At 42.6% G+C, this 22,142-nt stretch overlaps 1 protein-coding gene across 1 annotated transcript in view; it reads left to right on the forward strand.

The window, feature by feature from the left end:
* Nucleotides 1–22,142, forward strand: part of FH (fumarate hydratase) — a 47,890-nt gene that overhangs the window by 7,702 nt on the left and 18,046 nt on the right. The window contains exons 2-6 of the mRNA XM_074945167.1: nt 2,785–2,919; nt 11,000–11,110; nt 12,320–12,496; nt 15,559–15,741; nt 16,883–17,048. Coding sequence (XP_074801268.1) covers nt 2,785–2,919; nt 11,000–11,110; nt 12,320–12,496; nt 15,559–15,741; nt 16,883–17,048 — 772 coding nt within the window. The remainder of the gene's footprint in view (nt 1–2,784; nt 2,920–10,999; nt 11,111–12,319; nt 12,497–15,558; nt 15,742–16,882; nt 17,049–22,142) is intronic.

Below are 22,142 nucleotides of genomic sequence, written 5' to 3' on the forward strand. Positions count from 1 at the left end.
ATGCTTAGCCAGTGACTTCCACCAGTTTGTTGATTTGATATTCTTTAATACTTGACATCAAATGTACTGCTTGAGTATTTTTATTTAATTGATTTTAATATAGTAAGTTTAAACCTTAATATATGTTGGTCATAATTTCAAATTTAGTTTCAAATAGGTTTATTTTTAATAACATATTTAATTTATTTAAATAAAAATAGCATTTCTAATTTTTTTAAAATTTAACGAATCTACTCGTTCATAAGCCGAATATTTTTGGTAAAAAAGTGACGCATCAAAGAGCGGGGGTCAGCTTATAAACGGGTCTACATCAAAATTTGATGATTTTAAACTCTATGAAATCATTGAATTGAATATCTAATACATTGTCATTTTATTTACCTGGAGCATCTGCAGGCAGGCTCCATGCCTGTAGACGCTCCATGTAAACAAAACATCCTGACCTGCCAGCAGCTTACCCTGACGGGCCAGGAGCCAGAGTTTGCCAACCGCTGAAATATAGGGTCGGCTTATGAAAGGGTCATACAGTTTTTATTATTTTTATCTATCCATCTTGGGGGGTCGGCTTATAAATGAATGGGCTAATAAACGAGTATATACAGTAATTAATTTTTATCCATCCTGAAACAAATCACCCCAGCCATGCTTTTGTTATACCCTAACACAGAAGGCTGTTTGGCTCCCTTATGCCACTGAAGAACTGTCAGAAAAGATATAGTTGGGAGTGGGATCAGGACCTGAAGTTCTAAATAGTAGCATGCAGAAGAATAAACTAAATACTGAATGAAATATATAAATATGTTTTATACACCATGTGTATGTAGCCTGTGAAATTCACTGAGAGAGGGTGCAGTCACACAGTGGACTTCTTAAAAACATTTGCATTGCTTTAGGTGATACCATTTGTAGTTATACAAACATTAGGTTAATCCAGATTAACTCAGGAAGAAATTCTGTACCCCACCTCTTACAGATTTGCATAAATGAGTGCGCAAAATGGGGCTTTTTGCCTGTCTGAAGCATCTGCTGGATATATAGAGTACTGACTTGATAGACCAATAGTCTGGTTATGATGATACTTATATTTTGGAACACATGATAAAATTAGTCTTTGACTTGTTGAAGGCTGTTTGTGAAAAATGATAGAGTTAAACACTGGATGACACTTAAGTCAAAGAACTTGCTCCTTCAGTTATGATTTCATAAACACATTTTTATTTGTGAAATGTGCATCTGATATCAGTGATGGTTCATAGGTCAGTGGCCTGTTGGTTGTGGTCAGTCTTAGTTGTTAATTTTAACTTTCCCCATTGTTGACACTGGAACTTTGCAAGTTTTGAGAAATAGGTTCTGCCCCAGTGGAACTTGCAGTTCTTTATTTATCTAAAAGGTCATTTAGTTTAAATGAATTTACATCTTTGAGTATATCTGTTTCTGGTGACTAGCTGTTGATATAGTGGTGGTTTCAGTATTAGATCTATATTCATTTCCATCAATTTTCTCGTGGGGACAAAGTTTCAAATTTGGCTGCTTCAATTAGGTGCCCAAATAGCATACCTGGGTATTTATGGAATGAAATACCAGTTAGAGATACTTCAGAGCTGAATTGAATATCCATGCCTGGCATGTGTATCAATACAGAGGATAAGTTTGGTCACTGTCCAAGTGAAGCGTTGGCTGTAGTAAGACTAAATATAGAAAATGTTCAGCAGATGATAGATCAAGCATGTATGTAAATGATTTAGGCAACTAGAGTAAGATAAAGAAAACAGAGGAACTAGTTTATACATAAAGTAAGAAGCATGAGTCCTCTTTTACATTTTCCTCAACAAAGGATTCCTTTTTCTCCTCTACGGCCAAAGAAGAAGTCAGGCATTATTGATTGAAGAGGATGGATGGTGCTTCCTTCAGAGAACATTACTGCTGTTCCTAGCTGAGCCAAAGGAGGCAAATTGTGCCCTGCTTTACCTGGTGGAATCCCATATGGTTTTGGTCATCTCCCCAAAATTGAACGTTCTTAAAAAAAAACAAACAAACAAAAAAAAAAAACAACAACTTTAACTCTTCAATATACAAATAGGTCAGCTAAAATGTATTTGCTCCTGGCTACATAAAATATTGTAACAGAAGCATATTATATGCATTGAATGTTGTATGAAAACTTTGTTATGGACATTTTCTTCTTACTGTACAACTATTATTGTTAACAATAATAACATGCCTGTCTTAGGGCTTCAATAAAAATGGACCCTCTTGTCCCAGAGCAATCCTATTTTTTAGACCGAGTTTTCTCTAAATACATGTCACATACACAGAGATCTGGATTTTGTATTTTCCGCTTTTTTTAATTGAAGCCAGCAAGATAGGTGATTATGCTTTGTGAGGTGAATTGGTAATTTGTTGACAAGAAGCAGATGTGTTCTTGGCTGAAAGAAACTGGATGCTTCATAAGGATGAATTATTCCATACAAAAGGCAGGAGAGGACTTGTCTCTCTCAAACCACTTACTACTGGTTGACAATGATCCAATATTGAATTATGTATTAACCATATTAACACTTGTGACTCTTCTCTAGTGCGGTAAAGAGTGCTTCAGAACAAGAAAAATGTTGTTAAAATGAAAACCCCTGGGAGGCAATGTTAAAAAATATTTCATGGCCATCTGTGTGTGTCTGTAGCATTCCCCCCCCCCCCCCATTTATGGGGTTACCTTGTTTCGTTTTACTAGGTATTTATTTTCTTTCTAAATACATTTGCTTACCTGTATTTTTTTTCCCTCCTCAGGCCAGTCAAGACTCTTTTAGAATAGAATATGATACCTTTGGTGAACTAAAGGTCCCAAATGACAAGTATTATGGTGCCCAGACTGTGAGATCTACAATGAACTTTAAGATAGGAGGTGTTAGCGAGAGGATGCCAGTAAGTAACTTGAATCTACATTGATTTTTATTTTTTACAGTATAAACTCATTTAAACATAAGAATAAGTCTGTTTTCCTTATAGTCTTGTTAGGAACTAGTTAGGAATACAAGGTTAACAGTACCTGTCAGTTATGATTGGAAGGCTCAATCCTCATGTCAAGGTCTTGTTCGTCTTTGAGTGTTTGTGCATGTCTGTTCTACTGTAGGTGTGTGCACTCCTCATGCACAGGTGTTGGAGATGTTTTCCCCTCAATGGTACCCGTCAGGATGGCTCAAGTTCCCCCACTGCTGCTATCATAAATATAAAGGGAAGGGTAAACACCTTTAAAATCCTTCCTGGCCAGAGGAAAAACCCTTTCACCTGTAAAGGTTAAGAAGCTACGATAACCTCACTGGCACCTGACCAAAATGACCAATGAGGAGACAAGATACTTTCAAAGCTGGAGGGGGGGAGAAACAAAGGCTCTCTGTGTTGATGCTTTTGCTGGGAACAGAAAAGGAATGGAGTCTTAGAATTTAGTAAGTAATCTAGCTAGATGTGCGTTAGATTCTGTTCGTTTAAATGGCTGAGAAAATAAGCTGTGCTGAATGGAATGGATATTCCTGTTTTTGTGTCTTTTTGTAACTTAAGGTTTTGCCTAGAGGGATTCTCTGTTTTGAATCTAATTACCCTGTAAGGTATTTACCATCCTGATTTTACAGAGGTGATTCTTTTACTTTTTTCTTCTATTAAAATTCTTCTTTTAAGAACCTGATTGCTTTTTCATTGTTCTTAAGATCCAAGGGTTTGGGACTGTGTTAACCTATGCAAATTGGTGAGGATTTTTATCAAGCCTTCCTCAGGAAAGGGGGTGTAGGTTTTGGGGGGAAAGACATTTCCAAGCGGGCTCTTTTCCGGTTATATATCTGTTAGACGTTTGGTGGTGGCAGCAATAAAGTCCAAGGGAAAAAGGAAAATAGTTTGTACCTTGGGGAAGTTTTAATCGAAGCTGGTAAAAATAAGCTTAGGAGGTTTTCATGCAGGTCCCCACATATGTACCCTAGAGTTCAGAGTAGGGAAGGAACCCTGACAGCTGCACACCACTGTATGCTGGTATAAGAAGGCAGAGCCACCGCTGAGCCCAGTCACTTCCTTCTTACTGCCAGTAAGGATTGTCCAAGAGATCTCAGACTTGTTAACTTAAGTGCTTCCCTCACTTGTTATAAATAGTTGCAGTTAATTATTGTTAGTTGTTCGATAGTTTCTCAAGTATGTTAGTGTTAGGTTTCTGTTTTTGTGTTCTTTGGGACTGTTTTGTTTCTTTCAGTACTAGGCTCCATACTGAAATGATGCCTCATTTCCCAGGCTTTAAGTCTTGCAGCACATATTCAAAGCCCATGCCAATCAGTAAACCTCATCCTGAAGCACCTGAAGTGCTTCGGTGAGGCCCACGTTAGTGACAAGTGTCATTTTTCAAGGGCTTCAAACCCCACTTGAAAAAGGCTAGAGCAGCGAGGTTTAAGTGCTTGCTTATGGAAGCAGTTCTTGGTCTCCTAGCCGAGTCACCTCATGGGAAGAGCATCCCAAGTATTTTAGCGTCGGTACGGAGTGCTCCAGCAGATGTATTTTTGTCTCATTGATACCGATTCCCAGTACTGAAGAAGAAACCCAGACATTCCTTGGGCTCAGGGTCTCGTTCATCAACCTTGGTACCGAAGCTAGAGGCAGGTGTGTGGCAGAGAGCCACACCAGAAGCCTCGCCTCGTAAGAGGGGTTTGCTGCCTCCAGAGCCTGTGCCACGTCCATCAAGGCTGTCCTCTGAGAGACATTTAAGGAGCCAACAGTCAATGCCGTTCCCATCTACTCCAGAGGCATATGCTTCCGCAAGAGACTTGCCTAGCCTCTTGGTACCAGTTTCATCAGCACTGGAAATCATCCAACCAGTTCCTGCTCCTGTGGTTCACCCCTTACTGTACCGAGAGCCCCCGGTATCACTATCTAGATTTCCTCTCAAATCAGTTTTGTCTAGAGGGAATACTGCCATCCCCGGGTTCAGGATACCCCGCTCCAGTACTGTCTGCATCAGCGCCTCCATTATCGGAAACCTCTGACTCCTTGTTCACGGACTTGGAAGTGTGGGCACTTACCCTCCTTCAAGGTCTGGGCTCCCTGGAGTGTCCCTCCTTTACCCAGGACCTCACGTCACCATCTTGACAATCACTGGGAGGTCATTGTACACAACGGCACTGGGAATATAATTCACAGATACCTGACACTGAGTTGGGCTCCAAGCGCCATGAGCGTTGATGTCCGGTACTTCACAGCCAACCAGGTCCTTCTGAGTAGCTTTTCCACTATAGATTATGGAGTTGCCACCAGTTGCTGGTTGCATCCTTGTCTTTGCACCGGACAAAGCTATCCACTTCAGTGAGAGATTCATCTCCTCTGGAAGACCACAGGGCCCACCAAGACTTCCTGCAAAGAGTGGCCTTGGTGCTTGGCATCCAGGCAGAAGAGGTACGTGAGAGTTCTCACAAGTTGGGGGACATCCTAGTGTCTGGCACCCCAGTTAAGGTTTCTCTGTCAATCAAAGAGGCAATAATGAAGCCGGTCAAGACTCTTTGGCAGATATCTTCTTCCTTGGCTCCCACAGCAAAATGAGCTGAGAGAGAAGATACTTCCTCCCCTCCTAAGGGGTATGAATGTTTTTACACTTGCCCTTTTTCGGATTTTCTTGTAATGGCAGCCACCAATGGGTGGGAAACACAGGGTCAACAAGCTTCCATGCCTAAGAGTAAGGACTCAAAAAGGCCTGACTTGTTTTGCCGCAAACTTCATTCCTCAGGGGGCCTGCAGCTAAGGATTGCATACCAACGTGCACTCCTGAGTTGATACAACTACATACATGCTGTCATAAATATAAAGGGAAGGGTAAACCCCTTTAAAATCCCTCCTGGCCAGAGGAAAAAATCCTCTTACCTGTAAAGGGTTAAGAAGCTAAAGGTAACCTTGCTGGCGCCTGACCAAAATGACCAATGAGGAGACAAGATACTTTCAAAAGCTTGGGAGAAGGGAGAAAAACAAAGGGTCTGTGTCTGTCTGTCTATGCTGCTTTTGCTGGGGACAGAACAGGAATGGAGTCTTAAAACTTTTAGTAAGTAATCTAGCTAGGTATGTGTTAGATTATGATTTCTTTAAATGGCTGAGAAAAGAACTGTGCTGAATAGAACGACTATTCCTGTCTGTGTGTCTTTTTTGTAACTTAAGGTTTTACCTAGAGGGATTCTCTATGTTTTGAATCTAATTACCCTGTAAGGTATCTACCATCCAGGAAGTGGGGTGCAAGGGTTGGGAGGATTTTGGGGGGAAAGAAGTGTCCAAACTCTGTTTTTTTCAGGAACCCAGATAAAGTTTGGTGGTGGCAGTGGAAATCCAAGAGTAAAATAATTTTGTACCTTGGGGAAGTTTTAATCTAAGCTGGTAAAAGTAAGCTTAGGAAGTTTTCATGCAGGTCCCCACATCTGTACCCTAGAGTTCAGAGTGGGGAAGGAACCTTGACACATGCTCTGGGAGAACATTGCTAATTTCAAGGACAAATTACGAGAGGATTTCAAGCAAGAGTCCTCAGTAATATTGGAGGAGGGTAAACTGGTCACCTGCACTGCCTTCCAGGACAGTCTGAATAGTGCAGGTTCGGTGGCTCGAACCATGGCTTCATTGCTGTGAAGAGGTGTTCATGGTTACAGTCTTCCGGACTACTAGCTGAAGTCCAACAGACCATATAGGACGTTCCTTTTGAAGGTCCTACTCTGTTCTCCGAGAAAAATAATGACAGGCTTCGCAGCTTTAAAGATTGCAGGGCAACACTCAAATCCATTGGAATCTACAGTCCAGCAATGAAAAGGAAGTATTTTTATCAAGAACCCTTTCAACCCCTTAGCTTTGCTCCTTGTTCCCAAATCCACCTAGAAAAAGGGAAGGAGTTATAGAAGGCACTCTCCACTGCCCTCCTGTTAAGTATCAATAAGTTCATCCCATCCAGCTGCCTCTTTCAAGCAGGCATTTTTATGGGGTTGCATACCAGCATCATCACTTCCATCTGTTCCCCATTTTTTATTTACCAGTTGCTTGTCCCACTTCCTAATTGCCTGGACCTACATAACATCAGTCCAGTGGGTCTGCATATTAACCCCCCCCCCCATAGTGGAACAGGGGTATGCCATCCAATTTCCTTTAGCCTTTCTTCCCCACACCTTCTCCACACTCCTCTTCAGGGTCCACTCTCACAAGATTACCCTTCAGTGGGAGGTCCAATCTCTTCTTCAGACAGGGCCCATACAGTAATTACCGTTGGGCTTCAGGGGAGAAGGCTTCTATTCCCATTATTTCCGGATTCCCAAGTCAAAAGGAGGTCTCAAGCCCTTATTAGATCTAAGAGAGTTGAATAAATTCCTGAAGAAAATAACATTCCTCGTGGTTAACCTAGCATCAATTATCCCTTCCCTGGAACAAGGAGACTAGCGTACCGTCCTCGACTTGAGGGATGCTTGCTTCCATATCACAATATGAAAGTTTCCCAGGTTCCTGGCAAATGGTCGACCCTATCAGTTCACTGTACTTCCGTTCGGCCTGGCGGCAGTTCCACAATTATTCACATAGTGCATGGCGGTGGTAGAAGCTCACCTTCGAAAATTAGGTGTCCATGTGTTTCCACATCTGGAAGATTTGTTTAGCAGAATCTCAGATTCTGTCCAGCATATCCACTGCTCTATCCACAGTCAATGCTCTGGGTTTCCTAGTGAATCAAGAAAAATCAATAGTGAGGCCTGTACAGACAGTAGAATTTATTAGAGCAGTCCTCGACTCCATGAAGTCTAGGGCTTTTTTGCCACAAACCAGATTCAAAACCATTTGAGATCTACTACTTTAAATGAAAGCTTTCCCACTCACAACAGTGAGAAAGTGCCTCAGGCTGTTAGGTCACGTGGCAGCACATACCTATATAGTGCAATATGCCAGACTGTGACTCGGGATGCTGCAAATATGGCTTGCATCAGTATATGCCCCAAATTGTCACCACTTGGATCAGGTGGTTTGAGTGCCGAAGTTAGCACTGTTGTCTCTGGATGAGTGGACAGACTCTCTAAAAGTTTGCATGGTAGTTTCCTTTCTTCCCGCACTACCAAAGCCCTAGTTATGGATGCATCATCTCCAGCTTAGGGGGCTCGAACTGGGTCCCTGAAGACTCAGGGTCTTTGGTCATCTCAAGACCTAGAGGCTCACATAAATGTCAGGGAGTTAAGAGAAATATGTTTAGCCTGATCATCTTCCTTCCCCATGTAGCCTGGGCAGGGGGGCGGAATTATTGATTATGACACATCTTGTCGACCATGTTTTACATAAATAGGCAAGGAGGGGCGTGGTCAAACCAACTCTTTTAGGAGGCATTTGGCCTTTCGGACTTCTATGTAACCATTCAATTCACCTCAAAGCTGCTTACCTCTTGCGGAAACAAAACACACAGGAAGATCAGCTGAGCAGGTCCTTCACCAATCAACACAAGTGGTCATTATGCCCATATGTAGCCAGATCCATCTTCCAATTCTGGGGATTCCCCAGGTGAACTGTAAAGGAGTCCCCTGAGGTTTGTGTCCCACACAATGGGAGAACCAAATCACACCCAGTTACTTGCACTGCGTGACTCCAGCACAGGCCCTATTTTCTTCTTGCAGGGGGCCCCCCCAACGCTGCAGGCCCCCTTAAGTCTCTCCCTGGGAGTTCGCTGCACTCCCTGTAGGGGTGGGGTGAAGATCTCCTGGAGGGGAGTTTCCCCCGTGGTTTGAGGAGTTATGCCAGCAGTCTCCTGCTTGGCGATCCTGCTCCTTCCCCATCAGATGACTGCAGTTTTCTCCCCTTTAAATGCCTCCAGCCTATCATATGTGATTGACAAAGCCAGAAGGACAGGACATATTAACCAAGCTATCTATTTGTCCACCTTTTTTTCCAAAACCTGATCACCATAAGCATGAAGAAAGGTTTCATTTGTTGGATGTGAGAAGAGAATTAGTTTTTTACCTAGAGCATAGTACATTGTTCTGTACTTCTACCCAGCTTTTTGTCACAAAATTAAGGGCAATCCTGTTTCCTCTGGAGAATCTCCTCCTAGATCTCTTCCTGCATCTGATTTTTGCAATTGACTAACATGATCCCGCTATCTAGAGTACTTGTGCTTTCTGATAGAGCACAAGCAGCTTTTGCAGCTTTCCTGGCTCAAGTACCAATTGTCGACATTTGTAAAGGAGCAACTTGGTCTTCAGTTCACATCTGCACTTCCATTACACCATTACCTGTCAGTCTAGAGACTATGCCAGTTTCAGAGGGTGTTTTACAATCACTGTTCAGGTAGACTCTTAACACCCCTCCATAGCTGTTTATGGAGTGTCACAGTGGAATTGACATGTGCAATCACAAGAAGAAGAAGAAAAGATTACCTACCTTCCTGTAACTTGTTCTTCGAGATGTGTTGCACGTGTCCATTCCACAACCCTCCCTCCTTCCCCTCTTTATTGGAGCACATCCAGTATGAAGGAACTGAAGGGGGTTGGAGGTGGCTCTATGCTCTTATCCCAGCTTCCAGTGGTGTGCAGCAACAGGGGGCACTTGAGCCATTCCGACAGGTACCACTGAGGGGAAAATATCACCAACATCTGTGCATAAGGAATACACACACCTACAGTGGAATGGACATGTGCAACATATCTTGAAGAACAACAGTAATGGAAAGATATAACGGTTTCTTTCATGGAGTGAACTGTTAAATCATTGAGCCTGCCCATAAAGAAATTACTGAAAAGCTATGTAAAACTTTTTTTAATGATTTTTATTGTGGTACTTACCTCTAAAGACTTTTTAATAGCAAGTTTGAATAGAAGACTGGTTTTAGTTTTGCTCCAAATTTGTTTTATGGATTCTAAGCTTTATATAAGGCAGCGGTTCTCAAACTGTGGGTTGGAACCCCAAAGTGGGTTGCGACCCCCTTTGAATGGGATCGCCAGGGCTGGTTTAGACTTGCTGGAGTCCGGGGCTGAAGCCCGAGCCCCGTTGCTCAGGGCAGAAGCCAAAGCCTGAGGGCTTCAGCCCTGGGTGGCAGGGCTCAGGTTGCAGAACCCCTGAGTAGGGGCTGAAGCCCTTGAGCTTCAGCTTTCGTCCCCCTGCCCAGAGTGGTGGGGCTCAGGCTTTGCCCACTCCCCCAGGGCAGTGGGGCTTGGGCGGGCTCAAGCTTTGGTTCCCACTCCTGAGACCATGAAGTAATTTTTGTTGTCAGAAGCGGGTCGCGGTGCAATGAAGTTTGAGAACCTCTGATATAAGGTAAACAGAATTATACATAGTACCAGTTACCTTTATTAAATAGTTGGTCACTAAATAAAATGAAGTTCTTGTTCTCACTGGTTTTGAAGGTTGCCTTCATACTATAAATTGACGTAGGTTGCCTCATTTTCTCTGTAACTGGACAAATTGAAACAATATAGTGCTAGGGTATCACACTTTTCAGGTGTGTATATACTTGCATATACTTTGAAGTGAAACCTGTAATAAGATCCATCTCCAAGAAAGCAAGTGATTCTTTCTTTCTTTCTTTCTTTCTTTCTTTCTTTCTTTCTTTCTTTCTTTCTTTCTTTCTTTCTTTCTTTCTTTCTTTCTTTCTTTCTTTCTTTCTTTCTTTCTTTCTTTCTTTCTTTCTTTCTTTCTTTCTTTCTTTCTTTCTTTCTTTCTTTCTTTCTTTCTTTCTTTCTTTCTTTCTTTCTTTCTTTCTTTCATCTGTAGGTATGAGTGTCACTTAAAGACACACTATATATCAAAACAGACTTTAAGTACAAGGGGAAAAAAATTGCAAAGTACTTCTTTACAATTTTTTTCTGCACTGCTTGGTCAGAGTTCATTTCAGTCCATGTGTTAGCCATACATCATATGTTGTCCTGTGGACTACCTGATTGCCTCCTTGCTAGATTTAGCTTTGGGAGTTATACAAACCTTGTGACTTCCTGTATTTTCTATATCTAAAACGTTCACATCTTTAAACATATTTTTGAAATTTCAGGTTCAAGTTATAAGAGCTTTTGGCATCTTGAAACGAGCAGCTGCTGAAGTAAATCAGGATTATGGTCTTGATCCGAAGATTGCGAATGCCATTATAAAGGCAGCAGATGAGGTAGGAGGAAAGTGTTCAAAACATCAGGCCTATACATCAAATTATTTCAGTGTAAAATAGCTTTCCATAGGAACAGATGATTCTGAAAAAATGCATGGATTCCAAAGCCAGAAGGGACTACTGAGATAATCTAGCTTGACCTCCTCAATAACACAGACCTCAGACATTCCCCAAAATAATTCCAATAATTCCCCAAAACTATCGAGTCTTGATTTTCAAATTGCCAGTGATGGAGAATCCACTATGACCCTTGGTAAATTGTTCCAGTGGTTATTTACCCTCTCAGTTAAAAAAGTATGCCTTATTGGCAGTCTGAATTTGTCTAGCTTCAACTTCTAGCCATTGGATAATGTTTTACCTTTGTCTGGTTGTCTGAAGAGCCCATTATCAAATATTTGTTCTGCTTGTATGCACTTATAGACTGTAATCACCCTTAACCTTCTCTTTGTTAAGCTAAATAGATTAAGCTCCTTTAAAGCCTGTTTTCTAATCATTTAATCATTCCTGTGGATCTACTTTGAACCTTCTCCAATTTATCAACATCTTTCACTTCCTGAATTGATATGGTAAAGCATCAGTATTGGCAAACGGTTTTCTTCACAGGATTTGTGAAGCCACCTGTCTGACAGAAAGGAGAAGCTTTAGCTAGCAAGTGACAGACGATACCATGCTACTGATGTTGGGACTAATGTTCATCGTATGCCCGATTCTTTCCCTATGTAGAGCCAGATCACTAGGCCTTGAGGTTTCAGTGGAAGCAAGCAGCACAGGATCACTTGTGTTGGATCTGGATGACTGCTTTTCTGGCCTGATGCCAGTATAGAGAACTAGAAACTGACTTCCAAATGCCTCCTATCCAAATTATATGCTCAACCTGGAATGTGCGAGCCCATGTAGAGGGACTGCACACCCATGAAACTTGATCTCTAGAAACAACTGCATATCAGTATTTTGGAGATGATGATCCTGAACATGCTCAGCACCACCTGTGTCCCCAGGGGTGTGTTCAGTTCAAATGGGCAGTCAGGCCCCCAAGAGTGAATCAATCCTGTGATAAATCTTCTCGCTAATTTCTGAATTGGGTAGTAGCTGATCAGATTATCCTTCAGTGGGGGATGCCTGGTTTGCCTCTAATCTTAACAAGCATCTGGGGGAAGGAAGCTCTGGTTGTATTGTTATAGAAATTAACACATTCTTATTTTTCTATAGGTATCTGAAGGTAAATTAAATGATCACTTTCCTTTGGTGGTGTGGCAAACTGGATCTGGAACACAGACCAACATGAATGTAAACGAAGTCATAAGCAATAGAGCCATTGAAATAATGGGAGGTAAACTAGGAAGCAAGGATCCAGTGCATCCTAATGATCATGTTAATAAAAGCCAGGTCATTATACACGTTTTCAAATATTTTGGGGGGTTGTTTTACCAAAAGTAACCCTTTCAAGTTGTGGTTCTTACTATAAAAATCCCAAAATTCTTCTGAGATTACTATTTTTATTTTTGTGTATTTGATACACACATGGCTTGTTCGGGTCTGAAGTTTTAGACCCATTCTTTAAAGCTTTTATTGAATTAAGTGGTGGATTAGCTGGATGTTAAATTACTGCTTGTTTGTACTTATAAAAACAGAATCCCTGCTCTGTACATTTTGTTTTTTCCTTGTATCCTCTTTACTCCCACCATATTATACTCCTGGGGGAATTCTCCACCACTGCACAATGTAGAATTTGCTCAGGATTAATGTTTGGCGCAGAATTGGTGCTGCAGAGCTGCTGGCTGCTGCTAGGGGCCACTGGACCCAACAGAGCCCAGCTCACAATGCAGCAATGCGGGAGGCGCAGGTGGGCTGCGGTTCCCAGGTTTGCTGGTCCTGCTTGGTCACATGGTTTAGCTGGGCCCTCTCCCTGTGTGGCAGCCGCTAAAGCCCATGAGCTGTGCCCTTCTGGGAGAGCCAGGAGCAACAGCTGGGAGTTGCGGAGGGGGCACTGCTTTCTGGGAGGGGAGACTGAGGGGGAGGCCTGCTGTGGGGAGGGCGTGACTCGAGCTGTTCCAGGGGCAGTTGAATCTTTATATCATGCCCCCCAACTAACAGCAGGTACAGGACGTCTCTGCCCAGTGGAACAGTAATTAAACTGTGTGGTGCAGAGCATATGGTTGGCCTCTGGAGGAGAGGAGGGTGCGGGTGTCTGAGCCGGGGCGGGGGGGTCCCACGCAGCCCCCTCCAGCACCCCCAAATACCCCTTCCAGTACATACATCCCTCCAGCACCCTCCAACAGTACCTCTTCTCTTCTCCCTCCCCCCTCCCTCCTGCCCCCCCCGCAGTGCCCTCTATTTGGGAAACTGAAATATGGTAATCCTGTAGGGGCAGGGCAAATAAATAAATTGACTAAAACAACAGCAGGGCAGAGTTTTCCCCTAGGATGTGCCCAGCTGGCATGTGTGACACACCCAGACTGAGGTGCCTGACAAAAGTATAACAGAGAAATGGAAACTGGGTTGTTGCAGAGGTTTCTTTAACTTTCTACTTCTGGGGGAATCTTTTTTGTTGTCCGTATTGTTAGACATATTTGCTGATAGGTGTTTTGAAATTAATTACCAAAATAATTGAAACTGGTGTGATTTATATTGTATTCTTTTGACAAAATATGCAAAATTCTGCAGAATTTTAAAATATTGTGAATTTTAAAATTTTTTGGCATAGAATTGCCCTAGGAGTAATATTCAAAGTTTCTGTCTCATACTTGATTTCAAGCAAGGATAAACTCTGTTGGGGCAAATGTTCGCTTGACTTGTCTACGCTTAGGGACCAACAGCAGTGCGGTTACCTAGATTGCTAGCCACCAATGGCTCAGACAGGGCTAATCCCAAGTATAGATGATCTGAAGTGATATTCTCTTTGGTAACCCCAGTAGAGAAGGACTGGAAGGGAATGGAGAATAAACTATTCATATCCCTTAGGTCTAGGGTTGAGCTGCTGTACATGTTGCATCTTTTCTGTTGATTATAGATATAGGGCTTGAACTTCCAGGGTTGTTAGATTTTGTGAGCTTTCACATGCAGCTATACTTGAATAATGATTAACTGTAATCAGGTTGCTAGCTATTTTGCAGTTGCAGATTAAATAAACTCTCAAGTCTGTAGATCAGTAATTTGATGTCACTCATGCTTTGTTCCCAGCACTTTAGGTTAAATTCCTTGGCCATGAAAAAGTTGGCCCTTTTTCAGTTGGTGTGGTGGGTGTAGCTAAGATAGCTCCTTTGAGCGTTAAATATAATAGTGTAATGGATTGACAAAAATATCAAAATGTTGCTGTCTTATGGATTTTTTTGTTTATAATATTTCTTTCTTACATTGGGGTTTGACAGCTGCTGCAGTAGAGGAGTCGGTAGACTTATAGCAGTCAACTGTATGTAGATATTATGGAGGTCCATTACATGGTACTTTCTCTCCATTCTTATATTTTGGAGCAATGAAATAATTTAACAATGTTGACATTTGACATACAGTAGTTGACATCTAAGTTAGAAGCAGTGAAGGGAATGGGTCAGTTCATACCTCGGCTATTTTAGGCCATCTGCACACTGACGTTGCTCCTTTGGTTACACTTTGTTTCCCATTTTGAAGGTTTTCTTGACAATTGTTGCAGCTAGAGACTTCTTTTAAATGAAAGCTGATACTTGGGAGAAAAGTTGAGTGGTGTGTCTGTTGCCTCTTTCCCCCAATGAACTAGTTCTGCAGGTACACCCCGTGCTTTGGGAAAGACTGTGTTGTCATAAGAATACAGATAATTTTTAATCATTTCATTGCACTTGTTACATCTTTTCTTCTGTACTAGTTTAAGCTACTACAGTAATTCTTTCCATTTCTCAATTAACTTATATTTGTGAACCATATTTAATAGCCACTTAATTTTGCACTTCTTGCTTTTTTTAAGAAGGAACTTCTTGGATGGTCTTGTGGCTAAGGTACAGGACTGAGATTTGGGAGGTCTGGGTTCTTTCTTGGCTTTGTCACAGGCTGACTTTTTTGACCTTAAACACGTTACTTAATTTCTCTGTGCCCCAGTTCCTCATGTGTCAATGAGGTTACTACTTTCTTACCTCACGGAGGTTTTGAAGGTAAATCCGCTGAAGTGTAAATCTATTATATGAGCCACCCAGGTATTATAAAAAGAAAAGGAGTACTTGTCGCACCTTAGAGACTAACAAATTTATTTGAGCATAAGCTTTTGTGAGCTACAGCTCACTTCATTGGATGCATCCGATGAAGTGAGCTGTAGCTCACGAAAGCTTATGCTCAAATAAATTTGTTAGTCTCTAAGGTGCCACAAGTCCTCCTTTTCTTTTTGCGAATACAGACTAACACGACTGCTACTCTGAAACCAGGTGTTATAATGAACATTAGAGAAAAGCTTGTAAATAATCAGACTTGAACTTCCTTCACAGAGCTCAAATGATACGTTCCCAACAGCAATGCATATTGCTGCTGCACAAGAAGTTAATGAAGTGTTGTTACCCGGACTACAGAAGCTACAAGATGCACTTGAAGCAAAATCCAAAGAGTTTTCCCAAATCATAAAAATAGGGCGCACTCATACACAGGATGCTGTTCCACTTTCTCTTGGGCAGGTATAAAACACTAAGTAATATATAACTTTGTACAAAAATGTTATCCACTTGTTTGAAGCATTGTTGTAAATTAATGGAGGTAATTGTTAATTTTCATCATGGTACATACAGGTGAAAAATTTGCTCAGCAATTGAAGACAAAGTATTGAAGGTCAACAGAATCTTAGTTCACAATATTTTATTATAGGTTCATATTTACTGAAAATTAATGCACAACATTTCTTGGGTGTTTTGTATGCAGGGCTTCAAGAATTTTCTTCGATCATTGTGTGTTCTTTTAACCAGTGGATTTAAAGAAAAAAAATCACTTTGAGTAGACTATATCAAGACTGCACAAGAAAATGTAAAATATATTTAAAATGATAAAAGTATACTGTCATTTGAGTATTACATATGCTTCTCTTTCTTTTCAGCCAGATGACCAATATTATTGAAGGAGTTTGGTGGCTGGATAACTCATTAATGCAAATGTAACACTATCTGCAAATATTCAAACTGAAAAAAATAGTACAAATCTTTTTCTAATGTTTATAGTAATAATAATGTTCAGAAAAGTGATTTTTTTTCAGTTGATGGTATCCCTTTATGGGAACAATGTCAAGCTAAAAATTGTGTTAGCAGTTATTTCTATTGCAGTAGTATCCAAAGGGTCCAGTCAGGTTTAGGCCTTATTCTGTAAATTCATAGAAAGACTGTTCCTGTCCTGTACGCTTGCCCTTGCTGAAATAATTATTTAAACCATTTTCATTTAAACTGATTCAACTTTGTGTGGCAACAAGTCCTAAGACTCCCTGATCTTGTAATGCATACCTGTGTGGAATATGCTGACTCATTGCACTCTCTGAGTTGATTGCAGGATCAGGGCCCAAGATAAGCAACCTCCAAAAGGTGAAAGGAGAGGGAAAGAGACAATCTCTATACAGATGTATGCTGGTTGGATCTCCACATTTAGGTGCAGAACTATTTCCAGTACAAGAGCAGTCTGTTAACTTAACCTACTCCGTTTCATAGTAAAATTAGATAGAGACTATTGCTTAGAAGTTATTTTTAAATAAGTGTTATGTGATATTAAATTACAAAATACCAATTCTAGTCACTAATTCTTGGTTTTCTGTGTTTTATTTTTTTTTCCCTTTCAAAGGAATTCAGTGCTTATGTGCAACAAATTAAATATGGTGTGGCTAGGATTAAATCAGCCATGCCAAGAGTCTATGAGCTGGCAGCTGGTGGCACTGCAGTTGGTACAGGATTAAATACCAGGATTGGTTTTGCTGAGAAGGTTGCTGCTAAAGTGTCTTCACTGACAGGTAAGGATGACACAAAAGAAGAGATTCTTCTTCAAGTGATTGCATATATGCATTCCATTCTTGGTGTCTGTGCACCCAGCACATGGCTGTCAAAAACTTTTTCCCTCAGCAGTACCCATTAGGTGGCTCAAGTTCCCCCTTTTTGCTGCGTGCCACTGCATGCAGGTGTAGAGGGCAGAGCCAGCACAGCCCTCCTCATTTTCTTCTTACTGCCCAGAATGGTCATTGGAACCCTCTTCAATAGCAGAACAGCGCGCGCTCTCTCTCTCTTTCTCTCTCTCTCTCTCACCTTTTGTGAATAGTAGTGTACATCATATAGTTAATACATTTTAGTGATTTTTAAAAAAATTCAGACTGGTTGTTTTCCCCATCTGAGGATTTTTTTTTCTGCATATGGTACCCAAGTAACTAGGATTCAAGCCATGTGCTTCTTGCTTGAGGCCTGTGCCAGTGAGCGACCCTCACAATAGCTGCCTGAAGTGCTTGGGTGAAACACATGTTAAAGGCCAGTGCCTCATTTGTAAGGAGTTCTAGCCCAGAGTGAAGAAGCATAGGGGGGCTAGGCTGAAATTCCTGCCGATGGAGGTGGCACTCAGGCTACTGTCAGACCTGTCCTGATTTGACTCTGTTCTGAGTGCTGCAGCTTTGGTGAGAAGCATACTTCCAGCTTTAGTTCTATCCTGGCACCAATCTCTTTCACTCATACAGAGGAACAAATATGAGACTTCCAAAGGAGACCTGGTTGGGGCAAGGTCTTCACCGTCTAAGTCTGCTAAGGTGGGCAAGAAGGTGTTGAGTAGAGTGCACCTGAAACCTCCTCCAAATCCGTGCCTCGGTTGAGGCAGTTGGCTCTGGTGCCTCAGAGAGCACTATAAAGCCTGGTGCCAGAAGTGGCACTGTCATCATCTTCCGTCCCTCAGGAGACTGTCTCAGTGCCAAATACCCTGGAGGCATTTGCGGCGGCAAAGAATCTGCTCTGCCTCTGAGTTCCAGTGTCACCATCATCCCAGGAGTTGGATCCCTCAGCACTGTTTTCCTATCTGGAACCAGTAGTTCAGCCTTCGGTACTGCAGCTGCCTGCTTCCCACACAGGTGGCCTTTTGGTACCATCCAAGGGGAAAGCCACAGTGACGACAATGCTCCACTCAACACCAGGTTCTTGGCACCAGTCTCTGGCACTCACTGGATCAGCTCCTCTGTGATCAAAGGAAAAGAAGTCTTCGTCATTGGATTTGGAGGTGGGATTGTATGTCTCACAAACCAGAAGCAGGACCCCCGGTCTCCTCACAGATCCTCTCTCCCTCCTGAAGGCTCGCAGTGGTAAGCTGGAACTGCCATGAAAATGTGGCCAGGCCAGTGGGGCTGACCCTGTATCAGTGGCCATCTTGGAACCCTTACGGTTTTCCCCCACCTTCCTGATCTTCCCCTCACCGTGCATACTCAGTCCCCTCATCTAGAAGGACAGCGTCTGTGCACCAGGGGGCTCTATGTCTAGAGTCCAGTACCGAGCATCAAGAGGTCATCATGGAGCCAGAGCAACAGCCTATAGAAGAGATTCTACCACCTCCAGTCTTGGCTTCCTCTTTGTCCTCTTCAGATAAAGCGTTTTTGTCGGGCAACTTCCCCTCCTCCTGATGATTTTAAATTTTATCAGGAGCTGTTGAAGAGCATGGCTGCAGATTTGGGTGTACAGGCTGAGGATGTCAGGGAGAGTTGTCACATTACCAGGTTGGCATTTTATCATCTGTTGGTCCCTCCAGGGCGGCTCTGCCAATTCATGAGGCAATGCTAAAGCCTATAAAGGCTCTATGGCAGACTACATCTTCATTGCCTCCCACCTCAAAAAGGGCAGAAAGAAAATATTATGTACCCTCCCCAGGTTTTGAATACTCAGTCACTAGTGGGCTCATTATTTGTGACAGCAGCTAATAAGAGTGAGCAACAAGGGCACTAGTTTACTGTCCCCAAATCAAAAAAATGCTAAAAGGCTGGACTTATTTGACGGGTTTTACAGCTGCATATTGGTAACCAATAGGCTCTGCTGGGATAGTATGTTTTTAATTTATGAGGTTGCGTGGAGAAGTTCAGAGAGCTGCTTCTAGAGAATGCCAGGCAGGAGTTCTCTTCCCTGGTCAATGAGGGCAGACTAGTTGCGACAACATCACTCTGGGCAGGGCCGAATGCAGCAGACTCAGCAGCTAGAACCATGGCTTCCATGCTCACCATGGACATCATCTTTCTGGTCTTCCCTATGAAGTCCAAAATACAATTCAGGACTTGCCATTTGATGGTCCTTTTCAATTTTTAGACCAGATGGACAGCAAGTTCCTCGAACTTAAGGACTCTAGTGTCACTCTAAAGTCCTTGGACTTGTACACACCTGCCCCAGTCAGAAAGCACTATTGGCCCCAGCAGATGCACCAATATTCTGGTCCACCTCCTCAACAGGAGTTGTCCAAAAAGAGGTCCAGGGGTTATAGGCATATGCATCCCCTTTCTGCTGCTTCAGCTTCAGTTCCAGGCCCTTCAAGACACCCAGGAAGTACAAAGCATTCATTTTAATGGGCTGGTCAAGGTTGCCATGCCAGTCTCTGTCTCTCCAGACCCAAACTCCCTCACCTTCACAAACCATCTGTCCCGCTTCCACCGTGCTTGGTCCCAAATTACTTTGGATTAGTGGGTTTTGAACTCTGTGGAGGGTAGAATACACTCTACAGTTTGCTTCTATCCCTCCCTCTCCCTCTTCTGAGACCATTCTCGTGAGGAGCCCCTCATTCATCTCTCCTTCAGTTGGAAGCCATAGAGCGGGTTCCACATGGTCTAAAAGGGAAGGGGTTTTAGTCTAGCTATTACATAATCCCAAAGGTGAAGGGGGCAGGGTGTCTCATACCAATCTTAGACTTGCGTCAACTCTGCAGGTTCTTGAAAAAGATACTGTTCCGCATGGTCAGCACAGCTTCTGTTGTTCCCTCTTTGGCTCGTGGAGAGTGGTATGATTCCCTCAGCTTAAAGGATGCCTACTTCCATGTGGCAATCAATCAAGCCCACAAGAAGTACCTCCAATGTCTGGTAATTCAAAATCATTACCAGTTCATTGTACTACCTTTTGGCCTGTCAGCAGCACCCACGGTGTTCACAAAAGTTATAGCAGTAGTAACTGCATTCCTCTGAAGATCAGAAGTTCACATTGATCTTTACCTGGAGGACTGGCTTTTCATGGGCTGGTCCAAACCGCAAGTACGTAGCAGTGTAACCCTGATTCAGTCAACATTCAATGCCTTGGGACTGTTAATGTAGAAAAGTCCCCCTTCTCCCCAGTCCAGAGGATAGTTTATAGGGGCTGTACTGGATTCATGACAAGCAAGGGCCACTCTTCGAGACTCCAGGTTCCAGGCAACTTGATCATTTGTTATAGGTTTGAAGTTTCACCCATCAGAACAGCACGAAACTGTTTTGAGACTTCTGGGACATGCAGCCTTTTGCACCTATAGCGTTTCAATATGCCAGACTGCACCAAAGAACTCTGCAGGGCTGGCTGGCATCAGTCTAGTCAGCAAACCACCATCACTTAGCCTTCATGGTGAGGGTGCCATCCCATGTTCTCACCTCTCTAGATTGTTGGACAAATCCAGCTAACGTGTGTGCATTCTCTTTGCCTGCCTGCAACAGATGCTCACACTGGTGACAGATGAATCTGCTCTAGAGTAGGAAGCCTACGTGGGTTCTCTGCAGACACAGCTCCTCAAAAGATTTAACCTGACACATCAGTGTCAGAGAACTAAAAGCTGTCAGATGGGCATGCAAAGTGTTTATCACAGATCAGGGTAGTAGCCTGCTAGGCCTCACAGACATGTGGTCAATGTTCTACCTCCACTCTTTCAGGAGGCCACTCTACTCTAGGAGCCCTGTATTGCCAACTCAATAGATCTAGAAGCATTTTACCTGCTGGGGGTATGAAACAACCTAACGGACCAGCTGATCAGATCATTTACAAGTCACCACAAGTGAACTCTTCATCCAGATGTGGCCAGGTACATCTCCCAGCCGTGGGGGTTTCAGTGCACCTACTGTTCTTGCTGTCAGTGGTGTCAGAAGGCATCACCCTTCACTTGAACTGGCTCACATGTACTGGTAAATTTGTTGCTTCTCCCCAGCTGCTGATACTTAGTACTTTGGTTGAGCTTTTTCACTAAAAGGCTCAAAGTATAGGAATTAATAATTACTGCTGCCTCTTCCTTACCTTACATCAGCTGCTGCATCTCATGGTGGCTTTCCATCTGCCCCGTTCATGCTAAGCCTCTTCCAGATCTTACTGTTTGTTGAGAACAAGAGAAGGCCTCCCTAAAACTAACTAACTTGAATTGTTAAGAGGGAAAAATACACAGATTAAGGCTGAATTGTAAGAGTATCTTTAAATTGGCAAAGTTGTGTGGGACAAACTGATAATGCCCACCCTTCATTGCAATGTTAAGGTTGTGAATTTTAAGTACTCAAAAGGAAATGTAGAGTGGTTGTAAACACTTAAATATCTTACTCTTGTACGTAAGGCTGACCTTAGATGTGATCATCTTGTTTTTTGAGTGTTTGCATGTGTGTGTGCCTTGTGCGCAGTTGTCGGAGAGCTTTTCTCCCTCAGCAGTTCCTGTCAGGATGACTCACGTGCCCTCTGTCACAATGTGCTACTGTGTGCTGGTATGAGAGGGTGGAACTGCCTCTGAACCACCTTAGTTTCCTCTTACCTCCACTGATGGTTGTTCGTAATTTCAGACTTTGTCATAAGCTTCCATCACTCCTTTGTCTGTATGCCCTGTTATTGTTAGGAAGTAGTTAGTTAAAGTGAAGTTAGTTTTAGCTAGTTTTAGTGATAGGTTTTAGTTTTACGTCTTTTGGACTAATTTTTCATTTTTCAGAACTGGGATCAGTACTGAAGTGATGCCACAGTCACCAGGTTATAAGACCCATTGTACATGCACTAAGCCTGTGCCAGTGAGTGACCCACATCCAGCCTGTTTTGAAATGTTTGGGAGAATCCCACATAATTTACAAATGTTACTTTTGTAAAGGACTAACAGTATGTACGTACAAAGCTGCACT

This window comes from Natator depressus, chromosome 2 (genome assembly GCF_965152275.1).
Source record: "Natator depressus isolate rNatDep1 chromosome 2, rNatDep2.hap1, whole genome shotgun sequence".
Lineage (NCBI taxonomy): Eukaryota > Metazoa > Chordata > Testudines > Cheloniidae > Natator > Natator depressus.